The 23814-nt window shown below is 38.2% G+C and overlaps 2 protein-coding genes across 2 annotated transcripts in view; one reads left to right on the forward strand and one right to left on the reverse strand.

The window, feature by feature from the left end:
- Positions 1-23814, forward strand: part of kcnb2b (potassium voltage-gated channel subfamily B member 2b) — a 154145-nt gene that overhangs the window by 34382 nt on the left and 95949 nt on the right. Inside the window, exons 6-7 of the mRNA XM_054764964.1 lie at positions 4656-4730; positions 9330-9466. The gene's annotated coding sequence lies outside the window, so the exon portion shown is untranslated. The remainder of the gene's footprint in view (positions 1-4655; positions 4731-9329; positions 9467-23814) is intronic.
- trpa1b (transient receptor potential cation channel, subfamily A, member 1b) lies at positions 368-22317 on the reverse strand. The gene is made up of 29 exons (XM_054764963.1): positions 22260-22317; positions 19035-19140; positions 18781-18906; positions 17145-17307; positions 16854-17029; positions 16666-16773; positions 16477-16585; positions 15063-15208; positions 14443-14579; positions 13568-13616; positions 13067-13166; positions 12868-12968; positions 12415-12590; positions 10815-10979; positions 10531-10645; positions 9280-9446; positions 8635-8725; positions 8490-8549; positions 8331-8423; positions 6687-6757; positions 4647-4803; positions 3368-3457; positions 3132-3301; positions 2936-3065; positions 2632-2814; positions 2485-2553; positions 941-1042; positions 746-867; positions 368-590 (listed from the first exon to the last, which is right to left on the reverse strand). Exons 3-29 carry the CDS (start codon positions 18874-18876, stop codon positions 368-370), a joined length of 3369 nt encoding a protein of 1122 aa, XP_054620938.1. The 5' UTR covers positions 18877-18906; positions 19035-19140; positions 22260-22317.

A 23814-nucleotide genomic window follows, 5' to 3' on the forward strand; every position in this document is an offset into this window, starting at 1 on the left:
CAGGCGTCTATTAGGAGAAAGGCGTTAATTTGCGGGGTATATGTTTATTTGGACAAATGCACTTTTTTTGTATAATAAATTACAATGATGACACATAATTGAAATAATAAGTTAAATGAGGTTATTTACTCAACTGCAGAAGGTACCAGGCGTCTGTGAGTGGCAAGGCATTAATGGAATCAGTATGAATAATCAATCCATAGCAATATAAAAAAAAAGGAATAATGATACATCATTTCAAATATTGTAAAATAAAAATGTATATTAGATTATGGCAAGGCAGAGAGGACCAGGCAGCTATTGTCTCCAAACTTTAGATTTTTGTGGAAAACAGAGAAACTACAAGACGCTGTCCTTTTCCTTGCCTTCATTTGGGCTTGGACTCGATGGCCTTCATGAGCGGCACCCAGCGAGACACGCTGCTGCTGCTGCTGCTGGAGCGTTTGGGCGGACACATTCGGGGCCACATGCTGCCCCTCTTGTTCACCGGACCGTCGTACTCGTCCGCCTCGGAGGTGATGTCCATCTTCTGGATGATGAGCTTCAGCAGGGTGTGCTGCTTCTCCAGGATGTTGGACATCTCCTTCATCCTGGCCATACAAAGATGCTGCTCAGCAATCAAATAAGTATGCAGCATTTGGGTAGAGCTCGCTTTCTTCTTCTCCCGCTAGGGGGCACTATTGCATCAGTAATACCACATATGACATTGTACACCTGCCGTCCTCTACATTATATTTTTTATTACCTGCACTTCTGCTTTTTCAGCTCATTCTGTATTGTCGAGCAGGTTTGTGAAGCAGCCTGCGTGCGCTTCCAACTGTCGTCCCCGTCCTCCCCGCCGCCTGATAGTAGTTGCATTATGAAGTGCTGCAATTAGAACAGAAAAAAGCAAATAAGAAAGGGAATTAAATGTGTTACCAAAGGGGTGTTAATGTCACACCTTGGAACACTTGCGGTTCGGGTAGACGACGATGGAGGGTTTGTCGGCCCGTTTGATAAACCAGTAAGGCAGCTTGTCTTCCAGAGCGGTGTGGAGGTCGATCTACAGCGGGGCACAACGTGTATTTTCACTCAAAGCATATAAACAGACAAGACGGACATGCATGACAACGGTCGCCCCACAGGGTTGTGTTTATTAAAGACTACATGCGAGTAGAAAGAATGTCATCTTGACTTTAACCCAACACGGCTGTGGGACCAGCACAACCATGCTGGCCGACTTGCTGGTTGGTGTGTTAAATGCCATCCCACAACAGTGTGTGACCAGGATGAGTCATTTTCAATAGGTGGAATGTACAGTCTACTCACTGTTTAGCCCACAAAAGCATGTTTTGAACAAATAGGGCATCATTTAAAAGGGAACAGCAACGTGTTTGTTTAGTTTTGTTTTGTTTAGTGTTCCTCAGAACATTTTGTGCCATTTTTAAATTTTATTTTCAAGCCATTTTGGCTGTGTTGAATGAGTATTGGGGAAATTTGACATTTTAATTTTTCTTATTTACAATTTTAATTCCTTGGCAAAAACGGCAAAACTTCATAGACAGTAACAACACTTGTTTCTAATTACAGAACGTACATCATTGAAAACCATCTAAAAATTTTATTTCTGATCCCTCCTTTAGCTTAACATAAAATGGCTTTCAATTTTACATTTTTATGTGTGTTCGCCAGATGCCGCAACTTTTTGCCCATTCAAAGCACGCAGAAACAAAAAAAAACTGCGGTAAAAATGCTGTTCTTTATAAATGGTAAAAAAAACAAAAAAAACCAAATAAATTCCCATTTGATATTTACATTTCATTTAAAAATATTAATTTAAAGTCAATAAATGCTCATTTAAAATGGAAAAAAAACACAATATATGTATCATTTTTGGGAAGGTGACATTTTTTTTGTTCTGAAGAGTTTTTATTAATTTTGTTTTAATTATTATTATATTGTATACGATACATTAGTCAATGATGGTGGAGTGGAATATAATAATAATATTTGTATATATTTTAGGAGAAGCGGCATAGAAAATGGATGGATGGATATATTTTGTTATTATTTGTTATTTCTATATAAATTTATTTTATATTATATAGAAATATATTATTATTTATAATTACAAAAATATAGTTTATTTTTTATATTTTTTGTATTATATAATTAATAACAGTTAAAAATGACATATTTATATTCTATATTAATATAATAACTATATTTATATATACAATTATACAGTATATATTGTAATATAGCTGTATTAAATAAACCAAACATAAATACAATATTAATGAATGTTAATACAAATGTATGTATATAGTATATTTATTATATGTGATTATATTTAATAATTTTTTTTAATTTACATTGCAGGGAAAAAACTAATGCATGAAAATCTGTGTTGAACCGATAAGGACCTAATAATAATCATAATAATAATAATAATAATAAAAATCAAATACTCCTTGAAATGAGGACATTAAAAGCATCACACACCTGCATGGCTATTCGTTTCATGGCAGCATTTTTCTGCACTTCGGCGATGTCTCCAACCGCCAAACCGATCTGCAAGACGATGCTATGACAATACAGTGGAAGGATGGGGGGCCCATTCTGTTACGGCTTTAATCGGGCCGCGCTTACCATCAGATTAACCAGCAAGATGGGCATGAGCAGAACAAAGGACGTCAAAATGAACAACGTCAAGAAGTCAAAGGGAAGCTCGTTGTTCAGATAAGCATCCAGGAAGTTGTTCTGGTAGTTGAGTTCTCCCACCATCATCACGAAGGATTGCATCAGTGCAAGCGGCACGTTGTCAAACTCTCTCTGTGGGTATAAAACTAATTCACCGATGAATCCTTACAATACAGATATGAACTTAAGGAAATGGAAACACAGGACGTGATGGACATGGAGGATGTTTACCATGACCACAGTGTTTCCCCACCTGGTTGAGCATCAGAGCATGGAAGGCCAAGGCAAACGCCAGCAGGAGGTAAAAGAAGAGCATTACAACACGATACAGCGTCCGCATGATCTCGCCGAACATCACAACATAGATACCAATGCCCTCAAACCTGCGGGAAGAGCAGACCCAGTCAGGCGGCTTCCACGTATGCAGTCAAGAGAAAGCTCCAAAGTACCTCTGGAGATACAGAAGAAATCCAACCCAGGATTGTAAAACCGCCATAGCTCCTGCTTGCCAGTGCAAAGAACCTTGCGAGTTGGCCATGAGAGGGATGACGAACAGAAGCGAGAAGATGGCAGAGAACCAGTCGTTTTGGTTGGAGTAGTCCTTGATGTAGTTCCAACGCTTTCACGTGACAAGAAAAACATGTCAGAAGGATCCAGTTTGCTTGTTTGCTTGTTTGTTTTTTACCTGCTGTATTATCTGCAACACTTCCTTAATTATGGCGTAGATGTTCATGACCAAGACCATCACCATACAGAAGGACAGGAACAGACTCTGCTGCTCGCAAAACAAACAAAAAAAATCAAAGTCATCCATATTATCTTAAAGGAGTGCTTCTCAAATAGTGGGGCGGGCCCCCCTGAGGGCGTGAGAGGCAGGGGGACTATACTCAGAAAATGTCTTCAAGGTGGGCAGGTGTGTTGGTGTCTTCACTGATGCTGCCGGCAACTCATACAGTGGTTTGTACAGATAAATAAATCTCAATAGTATTTCCAATCAGGGTGGGGGTGTGACAGAAAATGAGAACCACTTTCTTAAAGTGAACATTAATTCCTTGCCACTCCGAATTTCACGGCTTAACTCTTATCACGGTTTTTCAAAAATATACGAAGTAATAAATCATGTTGTTTCATGGATGAATACGGCCTATTATTAGTCCAAAAAAGATACATATTTAAGCAAATTGTACTTTTTGGGAGGGCTAAATTCATTGAAATTAATTCATCTTTCAATAATCCCTAACACAGGCTACCGTTGCGGCCGTAACTCACACCAAGCTAAAACTCAACTTTCTGTCCGCCTTCCACGCAGTTCCCCTTGCACAGGAGCATATTTACCGCAATATGCACAAGCACGACTCTTATTTATGTCTTAAATGGCTTATTTACTCGTAATATAATGAGTAATAAGAGTGTAAAGATGACTATAGGGGTGTTATTTCATGTCTAGAGTGCTCTAAGAAGGTCGTAAACATGTTTTCTATGCCCCAACTACAAAAATATTCCATTTATAAATAAGTAATCCTTCTTCACGCAAATTCACTTCATCTTGGTCGGGCCTGGAACCATTTAATTTGAATTTATTGAATATTTATGCAGCACGATACTGTACGCCTTAGCTTGGCTGACTTCTAGTTTTTGATGCATTATGAAAGGAAATTTGTCTTGGAACACATCTCTTAATATCTTCTTCAACTTTAATTAATCAGCAGCTGCTATATTTATTTGTACAAATGCTTTTCTGGGGTCACTTAATGGAGGGCTGCAGCCAGTGCTGATTTTAAGGCGCTCGAGCAGCACAAAAGCGGCAAACCAAACCCAGCTAGCCTGAGGCGAATATAAGACAACAGAAAACGGGGTGTGCTTGTTTGGGGCACATCAGGGTTGTCTTATAGTCAAGTCAACTGGAGGCCATTGTTTGTGGAAATGAGGTAGTAACCAAGCAATCTAATTTGAGTACGTTGTACCTCCTTCAGAGACACGGGCACCATGATGAGTTGACGCTCGCCCGTTTCTGTGATGTTCATGGACGGCCTCAGAGTGACGATGAGGTGGGTCAGCGGCAGCAAGCCAAGAAGGTACAGGAACATGTTGAGCATGTGGGCCGTGCTCCCGTACGCCGCCCTGCGGAGCCACACAAAGATCAGAGACCCCTGTGGAACCACTCAGTGCAGTGTTTCCCACAGGGCTACAATCTATCTGTGGCTCTGATGTCATTGTATATTTTGCTGGCCATGACGCCAAATTGGAGCCAAAACTCTGACTCATAGCATTATGGTTTGTGTCATAAGAAATGTGCGACATCATCTCATGTTTCTTATACAGGGGTGTCCAAACTTTTTCCACCGACGGCCACATACTTAAAAGTGAAAGGATGCAAGGGCCACTTTGATATTTTGTACAGCAACACATGTAGATATGATAAGAAGTTTTTTATATATTTCAAGAAAAATAGGCGAAAAGTCCTCTTATTACTTAGTATGAACTTCAGGCTTTCGATCGTTTTTTTTCCCCATTTTTGCTGTTGTTTTTTAAAATTTTAATATTTCAACAAATATTTCAACTTTCTTCTTAAATAATCTTCATAAATTTTCATTTTGTAATATCATGACTTTATTCCCATAATATTTGGACTTTATTTCCATAGTATAACTGTTATAACTTTTCCCCCAACCTAATTTCCCCCCCAAAAATACAGCTGTTTTTTTTTCATTTATGCTGTTGGTTTAAACTTTTTTCTTGTAATTATGACTGTATTCCCATCGTACAGTATTTAACTTTATTCTCGGTACAAACATTTCTCCAAACATCACAACTTTATTCGTCGTTTTTTTTTGGTTTTTCATAATATTGCGACATTTAACATATTTTTTCTTTAATATTTCTGTATTATTTAATATGCTACTAAAATGTCATTATTTTCCTCCTAATATTACAACTTTTGTCTCGTAAAATTGTGACTTTTTTTCTTATTAGAATGCTACTTTTTTCTCTTAATATTTTGACTTCATTCTCAGAAAATTGCAGCAGTTTTTTCCATTTCTGCTGTTGTTGTTTTTTGTTTGTTTTCCATCTGTTTAAACTTTTTTCTTATACTTTTTTGTCTTAAAATTATGACTTTATTCCCATAATATTTTCTAGTAACTTTAAACATTTTTCCGCAACCTATTTTTCCAAAAATTATGACTTTATTTGTTGTTTTGTTTGTTTCTCATCATATGACGTCTTTTTTCTTTAATATTTAAACTTTATGCTATTAAAATGACATTATTGTACCTCATGATATTACGTTATTCTCGTAAAATTACGACTTTTTCTCGTTCGATTACAGCAGTGGTTCTCAATTATTTTCTGTCATGCCCCCCCAGGGGACAGAAATATTTTTACGCACCCCCCCAAATTGAAATACTAGAGTATTGAGAAACTGATATGTACAGTATTTATTTATCTGTACACTTCAGACTGAACAGACTGAATTGTATGTTGAGTACGATAAATGTGTACATGTTAGCAGGTCTGCACTAACATTGAAGGTAGTCCCTGCCTCTCATGCCCCGCCCCTCCGACAGTTCACCGCCCTACTATTTAAGAACCACTGGATTACAGCATTTTTCTCTTAATATTTTGACTTTATCCTTGTAAAATTACTGCTTACTTTTCCATTTTAGCTGCTTTTTTTCAGTTTTCTTGTTAAATTATCTTTTTAGATTGTGCCATGGGCCAATTTAAAAAAACTGCTGTGGGCCGCACTTTGGACACCCCTGTTCTAATCGAATATCTCTAATATTTCTCATGAAATATCTTCAATAGCCCTAATATTTCTCATGTAATTTCTCACTATACTGTTAACCATATGCGTTACTTGTGGTATGTGCTTATGAGGTGTGTTAAGAAGCAGAGTAACGATGCCATCTACTGTATGGAGCTGTAATGACAAGCTACATGGACAGTCCCGTGATAAAATGTTTGTGAGCAAGGGTGAACAGGGAGTGATAGTGAACACTCACCACTTCATGGAGAGGTACTTATTGCAGACTGGATGGTTGAGGAGCTCAAGGCGGTTGTATTTCACCATCGCCTGCAAGGAAGTGCATTCTGGGATCTGGTTTGTGACTCAGGGTGCGTTCACACTTATGTTTGGTTTCCTGAAAAGGAACTCAGGTTTGCTGTGCTAGTGCACTTCGTTTGGTCAAGTATGGGCCTCAGTGAACCAAAAGCACAGACCAGTGTTAGAATGACAGCATAAAGCATGCAGAAATTATACATATGTTTGAGAAAATGCATTAGAAGGGCTGTCTCTCCAGGCTCCACTCTTTAAAAGCATATTTTAGAAGCTTTTCATGAAATCTCAGCTGGTAAATATAGCAGAATGTAAAAATAAGACACACGTACATGCAATGTTTGCCTTACATCACGTAATATGTCACGACAGCTGCCCAATCAAGTCCTTACTTTATGCTTTGGACACAATTTTGATACTTTAGACTCAACTCAACTTAACAATATCATTAAAGACTTAAACCCGATTTGGACTTTCACATCAATGACCCGGGACCTGACTCGGACGTTAGTCTGATGACTTGAAACTACTTGTGATTTTCAGTGACTAAATTGTGTCTCCATTCGAAATATTTAACTAACGTGATCGTTATTATGTCATTTCCAGCAAGACAACAAATGTTCCCGCATAACCTGCCTCATTGAATGCATCTATTAACGTCCAGTCAGCTTTAAGGACAAACAACAATTGTGTTGCTTACATTTCTGTGAGTGTCAGACTGCTGGAGAGTAGCAATGATTAACAGCGGGATGTGTCAACATGCGGCCGAGGAGACTCATCACCATAAACAAAAAAAACGAATTGCGGCGTACAAAACCTGCAGCACCAAAATAACAGACCTTAATAGGGTTAGGAGTAAGACATGGGGTCGGGGGTGGAATAAATCGTGTCACACTGGTCTTCCATCCATCCTTTTTCTATGCCTCTTATCCTCACCAGGGTCGTGGGGGGTATGCTGGAGCCTATCCCAGCTGACTTTGGGCGAGAGGCGTGGTACACCCTGGACTGGTCACCAGCCAATTGCAGGGCACATATAGACAAACAACCATTCACACTCACTTTCATACCTATGGACAATTTAGAGTCGCCAATTAACTTAACATGCATGTTTTTGGAATGTGGGAGGAAACCGGACTACCCGGGGAAAACCCACACACACACAGGGAGAACATGCCAACTTCACACAGAGATGCCCAACGGAGATTCGAAACCAAACCTCTTCCAGACTGCCTGACTGTGTGCCCAACATGCTAAGCAGTAGGCCACAATGCGGCCCCAAACTGGTCTGATTTTAGACAAAATGTAAATGTAATGTAAAAAAACAGCGCTTATGGCGTGTAAGGCTTCAAATTTCAAACCTTGACTTGCGACTTGACTCGAACTTGCACGTCTTTACTTGAGACTTGCAAAACACTTGGCTTTCTCCCACCTCTGTGCATTTGTTCTTTACTGCTGAGCCTTTGGACCCATAACAAAATACTAGTGTGGACGCACCAGGTATCTTTTTTGTTTTATTTTTACCAAACCACAAATGTGAGTGCAGCCTGAAAAAAGCATATATTAGTTAAAAGAAGAAGAAGAAGAAGCTTACATTGAGTGAAGCTAAGGGCTGAACCCTATGGGACTTGTCCAGGTCCTTCTGCATTTCAAGGGGAGCTTGGAGCCATTTGAAATCATATTCAATCTGTTGAGCATCGAGGTTGCTTTCACTTCTTTCCATGCACAACACAATCATGTGCGCCGAGCTTACGTTGTAGTTAGGGCTGTTGTGATCGTCCTCAGACTCCCTCACGCAGCAGTCCAACAGGTGCTAAGGAGCAAAGCAGTAGCAGAGAGGGAGTTTATAATGACTTTTAGAAGAGCTGTCGTGGCTGCGATACACCAGGCAGGCAAACCTTGTAGGTCTCAGGCAGATATTCGATCATGTCGAGTATGGGACTTCGCTGAGGTGAACCGGGTTTAAACAGGACCAGAGCCTCCACACACCTGCCAGGACAACATGAATGATGGTGCTACTAAAATCTGTTTCTTTTTGGGACTCTAGCAGCACTCCAGTTTCTCAGCATCTTTTTTTGCAAACAATACAGAATGACTGTTCTGTCATAAGGCAAGAACCCTACTGATTTGAAAGAAAATGAAAACTCAAAGGAAAAAGATTGCTAGTGTCAAGAAGTGGAAATTTTACTTTCACATTTTCTTTTCGGCACTCTAGCAGCACTCGAAGTCTTTTTTTTTTTTAACAATAAGGGATGCCTGTCCAGTGTGAGAAAGTAAGAACCCTATTTTAAGAAGATCCAGCCTGCATTAAAAAACGTGCAAGATTCACTTCAGCCCAGATCAGTTTCCGCTCGGCACTCTAGCAGCACTCTAGTTTTTTAACAAATTCATTTTTTAAACAAAAAGGATGATGTCGTGGATTGGGGGTTAAGAACCCTATTAATTTTAAGAATATCCAACCTAAGATGAAGTGCAGGTTTCCCTTCAGCACAAATCAATTTCTTTGCGGCACTCTTGCTGACGTACCTTTCTGCTTGACGTACCTTTCGCTGTCAATGACAGCATTGACCACATCTTGTTTCCCGTTTTGCAGCGCCTCGTGGAGAAACGACGTGTCGTTCTTGTTCAGCGTGAACTCCGCGGCCCGATTCACCATCACCATGACCGCAGCCACGTGGCCCATTCTCGCCGCGATGTGGAGGGCGGTGTTCTGACATGGCACACACGGTGGTAAGTCAACTTTTTCATACATACAGTATCCACACATACGTTCAAACACTAGACCAGGGGTGTCCAAAGTGCAGCAAAAGTGCAGCAAAAATGAAAAAAATCAGCAGCAATTTTACAAGAGTAATGTGAAAATATTAAGCAAAAAAAGTTGTAATCTAACCAGAAAATGTTGTAATTTTTACGAAAATAACATTGTAATATTACGAGAAAAAACAACAGAATTTTAGTAGCATAAAGTACAAATATTAAAGAGAAGTTTGTTTTTTTAAGTCTTCATACTATGGAAAAACAGTTAGGTTGTGGAAAAGGGTATAATTTAATGTATATAAAATTAAAACACTATGGGAATAAAGTCAGAATTACGAGAAGAAAATTAATTGCAAATTTAAACAGCAAAAATGAATAAAACAGTTGTAATTTTCCAAGAGAAAAAAGTTGTATGCTTACAAGAAAAATGTCATTTTAGTAGTATAGAATTGTTATATTAAATAAAAAATACATTTGTTTTAAAGTCATAAAACAAATCAAATAAAGCTGTAATCTTTGGAAAATTAAGTTACTTAAGTAAGTAAATAGGTTAAGTAAAAGTTATATTATGGGAATAAAGTCAAGAATATGATGAGAATAAAGAAAGTTGAAATAGCTAGAAAATTTAAAAAAAAAAACAACAACAACAGCAGAGATTTTAAAAAGCTGTAATTTTATGGAAAAAATAATAATATTCAAACAAAAAATTATGTAATTTTAGTAGTATTAAAGTATTAAAGAAAAAATACATTATTTTTTGATGTTGTAATATTAGAGGAAAAAAGGTTATAAGGTTAAATAAAGTTTAAATATTTGGAAAAGTAAAAAAAAAAAAAAAACAGCAAAAATGGTGAAAAAGAAAAGTTCATAATAATACGCTTTTTCACCTATATCACAAAGCTGAGATGCAGTTTTTTTCTTGAAATATATTACTCCTTAGCATATCTACATTATCAAAGTGGCCCTTGCACACACCAGGATGTGGCCCTCGGTGGAAAAACTGTGGACACCCTTGCACTAGACCAAAAAATGTATACCCCGTCTTCATCTGTTTTATCTAGTAGCTTCATATTGGCCGATAAGATAATGTCCATGGTTTGTGTGAATCCCTCGGAGGCAGCATGGTGCAGGCAGGTCCAGCCCTTGTAATCACTGCAGACAAACAAACATTAAATACACGAGATCTACAGGGTGGCCATTACAGCTTGCATGGGAAAAAATGCAACGCACAGCATAGCAGTCCCGTTGGTTGTGTGTACAGGACTATACATCAGAGCGTGTGATTAAATGTGTGGTGTGATGTTGTGTGTCGGAGGTTTACCTGTGAAAAAGAGCCCCTTTGCGCAGCAGCAGCTCCACCACCTCCGTGTGCCCCCCTCTGGACGCCAAATGAAGCGGCGTCAGGCCCCGCTCGTCGCCTTCGTTCAGCAAGCGGGAGTCTTTGATGGTCTCCAGTAACCTGTGACACGTATTAACACGTCCATACCTGCAGTGAGAAAAAAAAAACTATAAGCAATACTTGTCAGAGGCGCTCAGGGGCCAGGAGCACTGGTACAGTGTCTATAACTCATAAGTCGTATTATGAGCCTCCTTGGCCTTTAAAGCAGTGCCACACTACTACTGGAAGGGCTGTCTGAAAGATTTAAAGCATGATATCATAGCACGGCTTTTCATTTGCCCCTTAGCTCTCCTGGAATGACTGCGCCTAATGCACAAGTCAATGACAAAAATGGTGAATGTCCACTCATTTCACACTCTTAGTAAAAAAAAAACTCACATATGCCTGGCTAATTGAATTCTATTCTAGTCCTTTGAGTCACTGCGTAATGGAGATGTCACAGCCGATTAATCCTCAAAAAAGCTTTTTTGCGCACAAAAATTGCCGGCTGGACTGGAGCGACAGAACATCGAGGTAACTTTTAAGAGCACTTATATTGATAATTTGTCCTCATCTCGCTGTTGTTCAATTATATAGATGAAAGTTTTGGCTGGTGGAATATCGTGACTCAAGCCTCAAGTCTCAGAGGAGCCATATTTTAATAGTTATGCTTCTGCGGAGTCACTGATCGATAAGCAATCTTTTTTTTATTTCAAACTAAACTATCATATGGCGTAAAAGTGCCACAAAGTGATTTGAGAAATTTTTGATCATTGATTTCAACTTAAAACATAGTACAGTGTGAAACTGTAAAAAAAATATGCTGGATCTCCTGTGTTTGTACGTGAAATTTTATCCAAGAGGAGACTGAGGGCAGAGGGCAGCAGAGACTCAGGAGTGTAATACTGCAGAGCTAAATCACAGAAGCAGGGCAAGATGACTTTTTTTTTTGCACGTGTTGGGGCTAGGGCTGTCACATGATTAAGCATTTTAATCATATTCATCTCTTTTCAAATTAGTTAATCGTGAGTAAAAGTGCCACAAATAGATCCGAGGAATTTTTGATCCTCGATTTTCACTCAAAAAGCTGAAAACAGTACAGCAGGAAACTGTAAAAAAAAACAAAAATAAAAGCATGTTGGGTTTCACGTGTGAAATTGTATCCTAGAGGACAATGAGGGCAGAAAAAAAATGGGCCGCCGCAGCAAGGAGGAGACTCTGGACTGTAATACTGCAAAACTAAAGCACAGCACAGAAGCAGGGCAACGTCACTTTTTTTTTTTTACATGTTAAGGATAGGGCTGTCAAATTATTACAAATTTTAATCAGATTAATCTGTTTTGAAATTAATCATGATTAATCACCATTTGTAACTAGGTCTGAAAAAATGGCTTTTTTCCTGTATTTTATGAACAAAAAGATAAATGACAGTATAGGGTTATATGTATTGAGCCAGAGGGGAGCCAAGTAGTTCAGTGGAAAAGCACCACAAAAAGGACAGAAGCATGGTACCGTTGAGTGGAAACTGGGCAAACCGACTCACTGAGCAGCAAAGTGCAGGGCCGACTTCTTATCCTTGGACTTGCAAGCGAGGCCCAGCTGCCCCGAGAGTCCCAGCATGTTCCGCACCGAGTCGTGGATGCCCAGCCTGCACGCGTAGTGGAGCGGGGTGCAGCCCTCGTTATCCTCGCAGCTCAGCAAGGCCTTCACGCTGTTACGCTAAAAACGACACCATAGGAACACGTATGGATGGAAGCATCGCGTGTGCTAGAGCAGTCATCCGGCGTAATTGCTGGGACTTACATAACATGTAAAGTTAAACACAGCTTACATAAATAAATACGGTGCTATAATAAACAAGAAGATGCCACACACTACGCTGTACTTCTTATTATAGGATTGGCTTTAAGTGCATGAAGGTCAACATAGAAATAAGATGCTAATCTTTTAATGGCAAAAACAAACGCAGGAGGGAGTGAATCTTTTAAAAGGATACCTGCAGAATATCTTCTGGGAGGTTTTTCAACCCCTTAGGTTGCAGGATGGCCAGGTGGAGGAAGTTGCAACCAAATTTGTCTTTTAGACTGACGTTCGCCCCTACAATAAAAAGAAAAAGTGTGAGGCTATCCCGCACAAATCTCTGTTTAGGGCATCTTCTGTGTGGAGCTTGCATGTACGGATGGCGTCACCATTACCTTTTGACAGCAGCAGCGCCACGGTTCTCCATGCCCCGCAGCTTGTAGCCACCAGCAAGGGGGAGTTCCCTTTACAGTCAGTGGAGTTTACCTCTGCACCCTGGGGAGACAATTTGGCGCATCACCCTAAAACATGTACCCCCACATGTCTACTTCCTGTCACCTGGCGCGTGGCGCATCACTGCTTTAAGATAAACAGTGCGCAAAGCGTTATTTCCTGTTGCGCTGTTTGCTCATGTAATGACTTGGCAGTTTTTTCCAAAACAGCAGATGGTCAAGAAGTAATTAGTCGCACCCTTTAACATTTACACACCTAATAAGTGAGTAATACAATGCAAATGTGTTTACTCACTATTACCATTAATTAAAGAAGCTCTTCGTCTTCCTACTCCTTTTCGGACATGTAGAATTGTGCAAGTGGGGAATTAATGATGACAATGTTATTAGAGCGCCAATCACCTTGTATTTCTGTGTATATTTGTACGTGTGAGCCTTGTTTACCAAAGATATGAGGTAGTCTGCTAGCTCCACGTGGTCAAATATTGTAGCCCTGCGAGAGGAGAAACAGGTGTTGTAATGTAATAATATACTGTAAATACACATGAGTCATATCATTCAACAACCAGATGGTGTGTTATTTTTCATCTCACAGAGTGACATGAGTCACAGACTAATTCCTGACTCGATCACTGAAAGCGAGGTTTTTGGGGACACAAACTCACCGTGACACTCATTGGACTCTCTTTGACCGCATGGTAATTCATCCACCATTAATAAAGCACATTGCGCACCACAGCAGGAACAGAACCAATGTTGTAATAGCGGTAAGCTGGCATTCATACGGCCGTGAAGCTCATTGTTAACAACAGCACAGCAAGTGTAACACGCGTGGGTTTCACACCAACAGCTGAGTAACAACATTTTAAAGCGCACGCAGAGCTGCTGGAGGGATGCCAATGTTATTTTTTTACTTTATTCTTATTTATTTTTACCAAAATCTTTCTTGCAATATTTCATACTTTTTTCTCGTAAATTTCAGCCTTGCTATCATTATTATTATGTCCTTTTTGTACCACTTTTCCCACAAGCGTGCAATTTGCTCTTGTAGCGTGATTTTTATTTGGGTAAAATTAACACTAGTAAGGTAGCATAAACTCGCTTCGCCAGTAGGTTTCCTACAGCCACAGCTGTTGATGTCAATGCTTTTTTAACACAGCGTTGATTAGAGACCTTGGTGGTTATTTGCTGTTGAAAACCACGTTCCCAGAGACAAGAGGAGACGATGTGGTTGACCATCTATCGTGCATCCATCCAAATATAATACACGCTACGTATTATTATAGTTATTCCGGGGTGAAGAGGTAAAGTAAGCCCACCTGTGTAAAGGCGTCTGACAGGCACCATCCTTGAGGTTAATGATCTCCTCCACTCGGCCGTAAGAGCACAGCATCAGTTTGACCACCTCGATGGCACCTTGGGTGCAAGCCAAATGAAGCGGCGTGGATCTGTCATGCTGCACGCCAGCAAACATACAAATGCAGCAATTAGTAAGCAATACATCAGGTTATCATTCACAAGTTCCTCCAATGAGATTACGCCAGACACAGTGACATATTGAGTTTGACAGAGTGGAATTTAGTATACCCACACACACACACATATGCAGAGTGTACTTAGTAAAGTATCTCCCAGACTTGCCTGGGATGTGTAACACAAGCCTTTAATGAGATAACCAGGACTGGCAGGAGGACGCCAATGATTGTTCCACAGTGTAAGTGGAGGCAATTTGTAACAATTTAGCCAGGCCGCTGCGCGCTCTATGCTCCTGATCCAACTCTGGATGCTAGCCCAGAGGATAGACGTGAACATCACCACCAGATGGACGCCATTATACTGCTGTGCAAAGCCTCTCTACCAGGGAAAGGCTGCAACACGTTGTAGGCAAATGGGATAAGATATAGAAAGCAATGCAAATGCGCTAGATGGCTTTAGCGACCTGTTGCTGGTCCACTTTGGCCCCCATGGCGATGCAGAAGCGGATGGTCTCGATGTTCCCGCCTCTCACGGCCAGGTGGAGAGGACTGCTGTTGGATTTGTCCACATAGTTAATGTGGTTGTCAGTGAAGTAGCCCAGCTCCTCCCCTGTTGGCGGATAATTAAATAACATGTAATTAGGGCTGCAAAAAAACATACGAATATTATGGGAAGACAAAAGTCGCAATGAAAATTGCCTCAGAGAACACACTTTTTTAACCTTTATTGTCACAATATTCCAACATGTAAAACGGAATATAAGAATGTTTTTTTTGTAATTTTCTCATAAATGTACAACATAATTTTTGGAATGTGACATTTTTATTATATTAAATCAAAACTAATATACAGTAGTAGTATTTTTTTTATTTTTCTCATAATAATTACAACATCCTTTTTGTAATTGGAAGGCTTTAGTCTTGTTTCTTTTGAACTTTCACAATATTACATTTTTCAACATTTTTCTTGTAAATTACAGCTTTATGGTAATGTGTTTTTGATCACTTTTCTAATTTTTCATCTATATAAAATTAAGAATAATATGCATCCATCTTTTCATCCATCCAAATATTTTTTTTTTATTTTTCCAATTGGATTACTTTTTTCTGCTTTATTTTTAACATTTATTCCTACAATATTCCAACATTTTTCTTTTTTATGGTAATTTTTTATGGCAATTTAAAATAATAATAATAATAACAATAAATTATAATTGCAATATTATATGTGGAATTCAGTTACTTCAATTTTGTAATTTTTTTCAAACTAAGCTTTTTTTAATTAGCATTTTATTTACAATAATGATACCATATAACTATTTCTTATTATTTTAATCCAATTTAATCATGACTTAAAAATGTTAATGAATTTAATTATTTTTATTTCTAGAATATTACATGTACTTTTTTAAAATGTATCTTTATTCTCGTAATATGATATATAAATATACAAATACAATATATGTAATATATGCGGTATTCTCTGAAAATGTTTTTATATTTTTCTCATAAAATAGGATATTATAGATAAAGAATATTAAACATTTTTTTCTCCTTACGTGTCACTATTGCCTTCGACATACAGTAATTGAAGTTAGTTTAGCACTTTTGAAAAAGACGTGTTTTTCTTCATTTTTCTCAAGCCGTTGTGGCTCCCCATTCATTTAAATGTTAATTAATGACATATGTTCTATTTAATTCTAACATTATTATATTATTATTATCATCACATTATGTCTTAGCTGACTGCTTGCTTTACTGCTTTATAATGAAGTGCCCATTTCAACTTTTACTACCAAGTATGGTTCTCTGTTTTACTGTAGTAAAATGAAGTTCAATTTGTTGTTTTCGGTGAGACATCTCTCTTTTTCGTCCTACCGGCCTTCAGGATGACTTCCATGGCCTTCCTTGCGCCTGCGAAGGCAGCTGCGTGCACAGCAAAATGGCCCAGCTTGTTCTGCTGGCAGAGTCGCGCTCCATGTTTTATCTTTGAGAGACAAGCAGAGACATTTGTTTGTCAGACAACTGCACAGGCGCTTGGTGCAGGGATGGACTTTGGATGCCTACCAGCAAGGTGAGAGCTTCGCAGTTGTTGAGGGAGCAGGCCATCATGCAAGGGGTGTTGCCAAGATCTCCTGACTGGTTGTAATCTACCGTGCTGTAGGAGAGCAGGAGCTGTGAAGGCCAAACAGTTCACATCAGGTGGGGGGGCCTTGCTGGGCTGTCAGTCGTGGCGTGTCCCATCTTCAGCTCACCTCCACCAGGTTGTTGTGTCCATGGCTGATGGCCAGGTGCAGAGGCGACAGCAGGGCCTTGTTGAGGATGTTCGGGTCGGCCTTCAGGTCCAGTAGAGCCCTGCAGCTCTCCGCCTGGTTCTTGTCCACGGCCAGGTGAAGGGGCACGTTGCCGTGATCGTCGCGGCTGTTGAGAGCTTTAGAAGGCGGATGTGGACGTTACACAAACGCACTGGAGTGTACACAGTTCATCCGCAGTCAAGGTAAACACACTAAAGAGCCTTTCATGATCAATGGAGGCCAATGAAGTACCGTGCAAGCCCATGACAGCGCTGATGAAGTGGATGAGGCCGACATGGCCGCCCGCGGCGGCGTGATGAACGGGACTGGCTCCGCTCTCATCTTTCTCACGTAGGACCTCAGGGTTCTTCCTCACCAGGCTCTCCAGCAGAGCCTGGTCACCCTTCTCGGTCAACTAACACATAGAATACAATTCACCACAAAATACGGACGCAGTAGTTATTATTTTTATATTTTAGCGCTTCTCAGATTCTGGAGCGGGACCTCTGGGGGGGCACGGTGAGATGTCAGGTGGGGCGTGAGTAAACTTAACTTGGAAATTGTTATAGCTCATTTTATTGATCTATTTTGAACAGGGGTGTCCACCGAGGGTCACATACTGAAAAATTATATTTTGTAAAGCAACACGTAGACATGCAAAGAAGTTACTGTATATACAGTATATTTAAAAAAAAACCTTGCAGCTTATCTTTATGATAAAGATGAAAAAGTATATTTTAAAAAGTGTTTTATCCCGATTTTTGCAGAGGTTTTTTTCCAAATATTTTAACTTTCTGCTTACGTAATCTTTGTAAATTTTCTTCTTGTAATATTATAATTTTAGTCCCATAATATTTGGACTTTATTCCCATCTTATTATAATTTTTTCCAAAAATTACAACTTTATTTAGTTTTGTTTGGTTCTCATAATATTACGACTTGAACATTTTTATGTTTTGTTTAATATTTCAACTCTATGCTGCTAAAATTACATTATTTTTATTCACACTATGACAAGTTTATCCTCTGAAAATTGCATCTTTTTTCTCGTTAGAATAAGACTTTTTTCTGTTAATATTTGGGCTTTATTATTATAAATTCACAGCCATTTTTAACTTTTTTTTTTTTTTTACATTTTTCAATTATTTCAAATTTTCTTCTCACAATTATGACTTTATTCCCATAATATTTTGACCGTATGATAACTTTTCCCCCTGCCTAATTTTCCAAAAATTACAGCAGTAATTTCTTTTTTTTTCCGGAAAATTACAAATAAAAAAAACTAACAAACTAAAAAATAACATTTTTTTTCTTTAATATTTCAACTTTGTGCTACTAACATGATTTTTTCCTCATATTATTACGACGTTATTCTCTGAAAATTACAACTTTTTCTTGCTAGATTACAACTTTTTCCTTAATGTTTTGACTTTATTTTTGTAAAGTTACTGCTGATTTTTTCATTTTTCCTGTTGTTGTTGGGTTTTTTTTGTGTTTTTTTCAATTATATTTGTAGAATGTGTCACGGGCTAATAAAAAAAAAGCCGGAAACAGCAAGTGGCCCCCTGGCCGCACTTTGGACACCCCTGATTCCATGCAGAATGCCGGTGACAGCAACTCATACAGTGGTGAGGTTCTCATAGTGGGCGTGTCCCCCGGGTGGCATGGCAAAAAACACTGTTAAATATGATATATGATCATGACATATGTCCAAGTGAAAAGAATCAGTATCGGCGATACAGGCGTTACATTTACTTGGTATCAGATCGTTACCAAAATTTTCTGTATCACCTACAGTATCTCTATTAGAAATGTCTTTATATAGAGATAGAGTAATACACTCTATATGAAAACACAAAAAAACATTCAATGTTGATATCAGCCTCACCTCAAATACATTTAGACACGCCAGGGCTGGATCCTCATCTCCTATGACATATGTATAACAACTGGTCTGTCGAGCCACCTCCCTGCCGAAGTTCATCACTCAGCTGCCGATCAGCACAATCAGGCCCTGCGTGCACAGAAATAGAAAAACAAATCAGGATGTATAGTGCAGTGTCTCCATCCTGCTCCGAGAGGGTAGATAAGGCCTTAAGCCCATCCTTGAGGGGAAATTGGCCTATATGACATTGTCCTTACCCGGAAGGGCATTCAGATCCAGGAGGCCGGGGGTTGCTTGAGAAAAGCAATTATGTTCCTCGCAACTCTGGGGGAGCTTGATTCAGGCGGGTGTCCTTGGGTGGTCCTAGGTGGGCGAGATTGAAGGAGGTTGTCGTTGTTGTGGTGGAGAGCTTTGGTGACATGCAAACAAGCAAAAACGTGTTTGCCCCCTTCCTGATTCCTTATTCTTTTGCATGTTTGTCACACTTAAATGTGTGACAAACAAATTTAAATATTAGTCAATGACAACACAACTGAACACAAAATGCAGTTTTTAAATGAAAGTTGTTATTACTAAGGGAGAGAAAAAAATCCAAACCTACATGTCCCTGTGTGAAAAAGTGATTGCCCGCTAAACCAAATAACTGGTTGGCCCACCCTCAGCAGCAACAACTGCAATCACGTGTTGCAATGAGTGGAGGAATTTTGGCCCACTCATCTTTGCAGAATTGTTGTAATTCAGCCACATTGGAGGGTTTTCCAGCATGAAGCGCCTTTTTAAGGTCATGCCACAGCATCTCAGTCGGATTCAGGTTAGGATTTTGACTATGCCGCTCCAAAGTCTTTTTCTTCAGCCACTCAGAGGTGGACTTGCTGGTGTGTTTTGGATCATTGTCCTGCTGCAGAACCCAAGTTGGTTTCAGCTTGAGATCACAAACAGATGGCAGGACATTCTCCTTCAGGATTTTTTGGTAGACAGTAGAATTCATGGTTCCATTTATCACAGCAAGTCTTCCAGGTCCTGAAGCAGCAAAACAGCCCCAGACCATCACACTACCACCACCATATTTTATGGTTGGTATGATGTTCTTTTTCTGAAAAGATGTAATGGGACACACACCTTCCAAAAAGTTCAACTTTTTTTTCGTCAGACCACAGAATATTTTCCCAAAGATCTTGGGGATTGGCAAAACTGAGACTAGCCTTAATGTTCTATTATTCAGCAGTGGTTTTGGTTTTGGGACTCTGCCACGCAGGCCGTTTTTGCACAGTGTCTTTCTTATGGTGGAGTCATGAACACTGACCTTAATTGAGGCAATTGGCCGCCCACTCCTGGGAAGGTTCACCACTGTTACATGTTTTTGCCATTTGTGGATAATGGCTCTCACTGTTGTTTGCTAGAGTCCCAAAGCTTTAGAAATGGCTTTATAACCTTTTCCAGACTGATAGAGCTCAATTAATCTCAGTTATGTTTTAACAGGGGTTGGGGGGGAATCACTTTTTCACACAGGGCCATGTAGGTTTGAATTTTTTTTCTCCCTTAATAATAAAAAGTTTCATTTAAAAACTGCATTTTGTGTTCAGTTGTGTTGTCATTGACTAAAATTTAAATTAGTTTGATGATCTGAAACATTTAAGCGTGGCAAACATGCAAAAAATAAGAAATCAGGGAGGGGGCAAACACTTTTTCACACCACTGTATATTACAGTATGATAATTTCTTCCACTTCCTTACCCTGTGTAGGTGTCCCGACACTTTTGCAATGTGTAACAATGATGGCATCGAGTGATATGTAACAAGATACATTGATGTTTCCAGGATGGTCCATCAATATTTTAACGCTTATCATTTTATCAGCTTACACACTTAAGACCACAATGCAGCAGCAGCGTAAATGCCCGCTAAGAACTTCATGCTTCATGATAAGCCAGGAAATGTGCGGCCATTTTATTCAAATTAAATCAGATGATGATGATGGTGGTGGTGGCGGCGCGGCCGTTTCCAGGCAGCGCCGACAAATGACTCCCATTTGCTCTGTTGTTGTAGCACTAATAATGGCGTCATATTGGCAGAAGAATATAGCAAACGTACGCTGGTATAATGCTATTAGGATATTTTTAAGCAGGCACAATGGATTTATTATTAGACTGAAAGGTGAGCTATTAGCAGTGCTCATGCACACCTGTTGAAAGCATATGCTAAAAGAAAAGAAAGCTCTTTACATGTAATGTTTTAAAATATACAGTATTTATATATATAAAATAATAATATGCCAGTATAAGACAGATTTATTATAATATCATTATTTTTTCCCCTATTATTATTAAGCTTTACATTCAAAACATGACAATAAAATCAAGATATTACATGAATAAAGTTTTAGAGGGAGTCACAATTTTATGATAATATATTTGTAATATTAGGACACCAAAAAAAGCTCTAATTTTACACAAATAAATGTGAAATATGACAAGAAAAATGCCATAATTTTCAGAGAATAGCTTTGCAGGAATAACAATAATATAAGAAATAAATAAATTATCAAATAAATAATGATACTAATTGTAATATCACATAATATACTGACGGGTTTAAATATTATGAGAATAAAGTAATTACTAAATGAAACTTGTCATATGTAGTCCTATGAGAAGAAAGAAGTATTGGGAGCCAAAAGTCAAAATATCTCATGAAAAAAGCTGCCAAAAAAAGTATAATAGTTGTGATATTACAAGAATAAAGTAGAAATATTACAGGGAGCAAGTCGGAATGTTAGCTATACTACAAATACTATAAATTATTATGAAAATAAAGCTGCGGTTTTATGAGAAAGAAGTCTGAATAGTGCATTAATGGCTTTTAAATATTTGTATTTATGTGTTTTTAACGTGTACACACCAACACAACTTACACTTAAATCAATGAAAAAAATGCACAAATTAAAACAATAATAATATTTATCTATATTACATATGAATATTATTTTTCCCAAATTTGTTTAAAATAATAATTGTAATAATAACGTACGTTTTGTCATAATATAATTATGTAGAATTAAAAAGTTATACATAAACTATACCATTACTATATGTTTATATGTTTTGTATAAATGTATCCAATCCTACCCTTTTTCTAATCTCATATTATATTACTATTACACTATTTACAGGTTAGAGGTTATGCTCTAAACGTTTCATAAATGATAAATAAGCGGTAAGTGTACACACTTATATATTATGAGAATAAAATTGTAATATTAGTAGGGAAAAAATGTGACAAAAGTCAAAATATTGGATTAAAAAAGATGTAATTTTACAAGGAAAAGGAGAAGTTAATAATATTACCTGATGAATATGTAGCAGGGGCTTCATGGCAAGCATCACTTCATGACTTTTCTCATTTACCTATGACTTTGAGCCGGCTTTATCCAACCCTTATTGTAAATGTCAGTACTAATATACAGTATATAAAAAAAGACTTACTATGTGAAGAGAGTTGTAGGCGTTGTCGCTCAGAGCTGCAAAGCTTTCTGCACTCTTCTTCTGCACTCTTCTTCTGCACTCCTCCTGCAGACAAGATGCTGTCCCCTGCGACCCAATCACTTTCATTATGTTGCGCTGAGCCCAAGGCCATGCCCATTTTGTAATGAGAAGAAATATGAGCGCAATCTCACTGACACTTCTGGTCAAGCACGGCTAAAGTAAAGGGAAGGTGGCGTGATTCCATACTGGACTGCTGTTCGTGTTTGAAAGGCACTGGAGCGAAGGGGAGGTTGTCTGACATTTGAACAAAGCTGGCCACCCGGCGTTTACACGACTGCGCTGTATAGCATCCATCAAAGCACGACTCCACTCGCGGAAGAAAGCAATTTCCTTCTTTACCGCCCATGTTTTTCTTTTTCCTTCCTTCCTTCTGCTTTTTTCTATAATGTCTGAAAACAGAAACAAGGATGACCTTTAGGACCTCCGTGTTGATGGAGGGATTAAGGAATTCTCCTCTGGGGAATCTTTATCAGGCAGGATTATCAGATGAGGTATATCATCAACAAAGGATTATGCAAGAATTCCCAATGGTATCATCAGGGGAATTAGTATTATCATCTGGGATCACCACATTGTAAAACATTACAATAACTAAATCCCCAGTGAATAAATGAACTAAATTGCTCTTTATTTTTTTTAAATAAAAAATCTTTTTTGCTCAATTTTTGAAAAATATATATTTATTTATTTTATAATTAAAATAATAATATACCTGTATAATTTATATTAATTTTTTTATAATATAACATACAGTAATGTGCCCTGGGATTGGCTTGCGACCAGTCCAGGGTGTACCCCGCCTCACGCCCGAAGTCAGCTGAGATAGGCTCCAGCATACCCCCGCGATGGATGGATAACATACAGTATAAGATAATTATTTATCACTATTGATATTACCCTTTACCTCTGGAACATGACAATAGAGTCAAGATATTACGTGCATGAATAAAGTTGCAATAGTGAGAGAGAAAGTTTATAACATTTTATGAGAATATATTTGGAATATTAGGACACATAAAAGCTCGAATTTTACATGAATGAATGTGAAATATTACAACAAAAACTCTGAATAATTATTATAAAGAGTACAAATGCTAATAATAATTTTCAGAGAATAACACTGAAACAGCACCGGAATAATATTCATGTAACAATAATATAAGAAGGAAGACTATACAAATAATTAAATAATTAAATAATAGTACTAATTGTAAAAAAAAAACTTGTCAAATGTAGTATTATGAGAATAAAGCAGTATTTTGAGTCAAGTGTCAAAATATTTCATGGGAAAAATAAGCTGCAAAAAATATACTAGAGATAATAGACATTTTTATGAAACTAACGCTGCGGTATTATGAGAGCGAAAGTAAAAACTTAATTGAAATATGTTTGTAATATTGGGACAAATGTTATAAATAATAAATGAGTACGTGTGAAATATTACAAGATATTGCTTATTATATATTATAATTTTCCGAGTATAACTCTACAGGAA

The sequence above is a fragment of the Dunckerocampus dactyliophorus genome, chromosome 21 (assembly GCF_027744805.1).
Source record: "Dunckerocampus dactyliophorus isolate RoL2022-P2 chromosome 21, RoL_Ddac_1.1, whole genome shotgun sequence".
NCBI classification, from domain to species: domain Eukaryota; kingdom Metazoa; phylum Chordata; class Actinopteri; order Syngnathiformes; family Syngnathidae; genus Dunckerocampus; species Dunckerocampus dactyliophorus.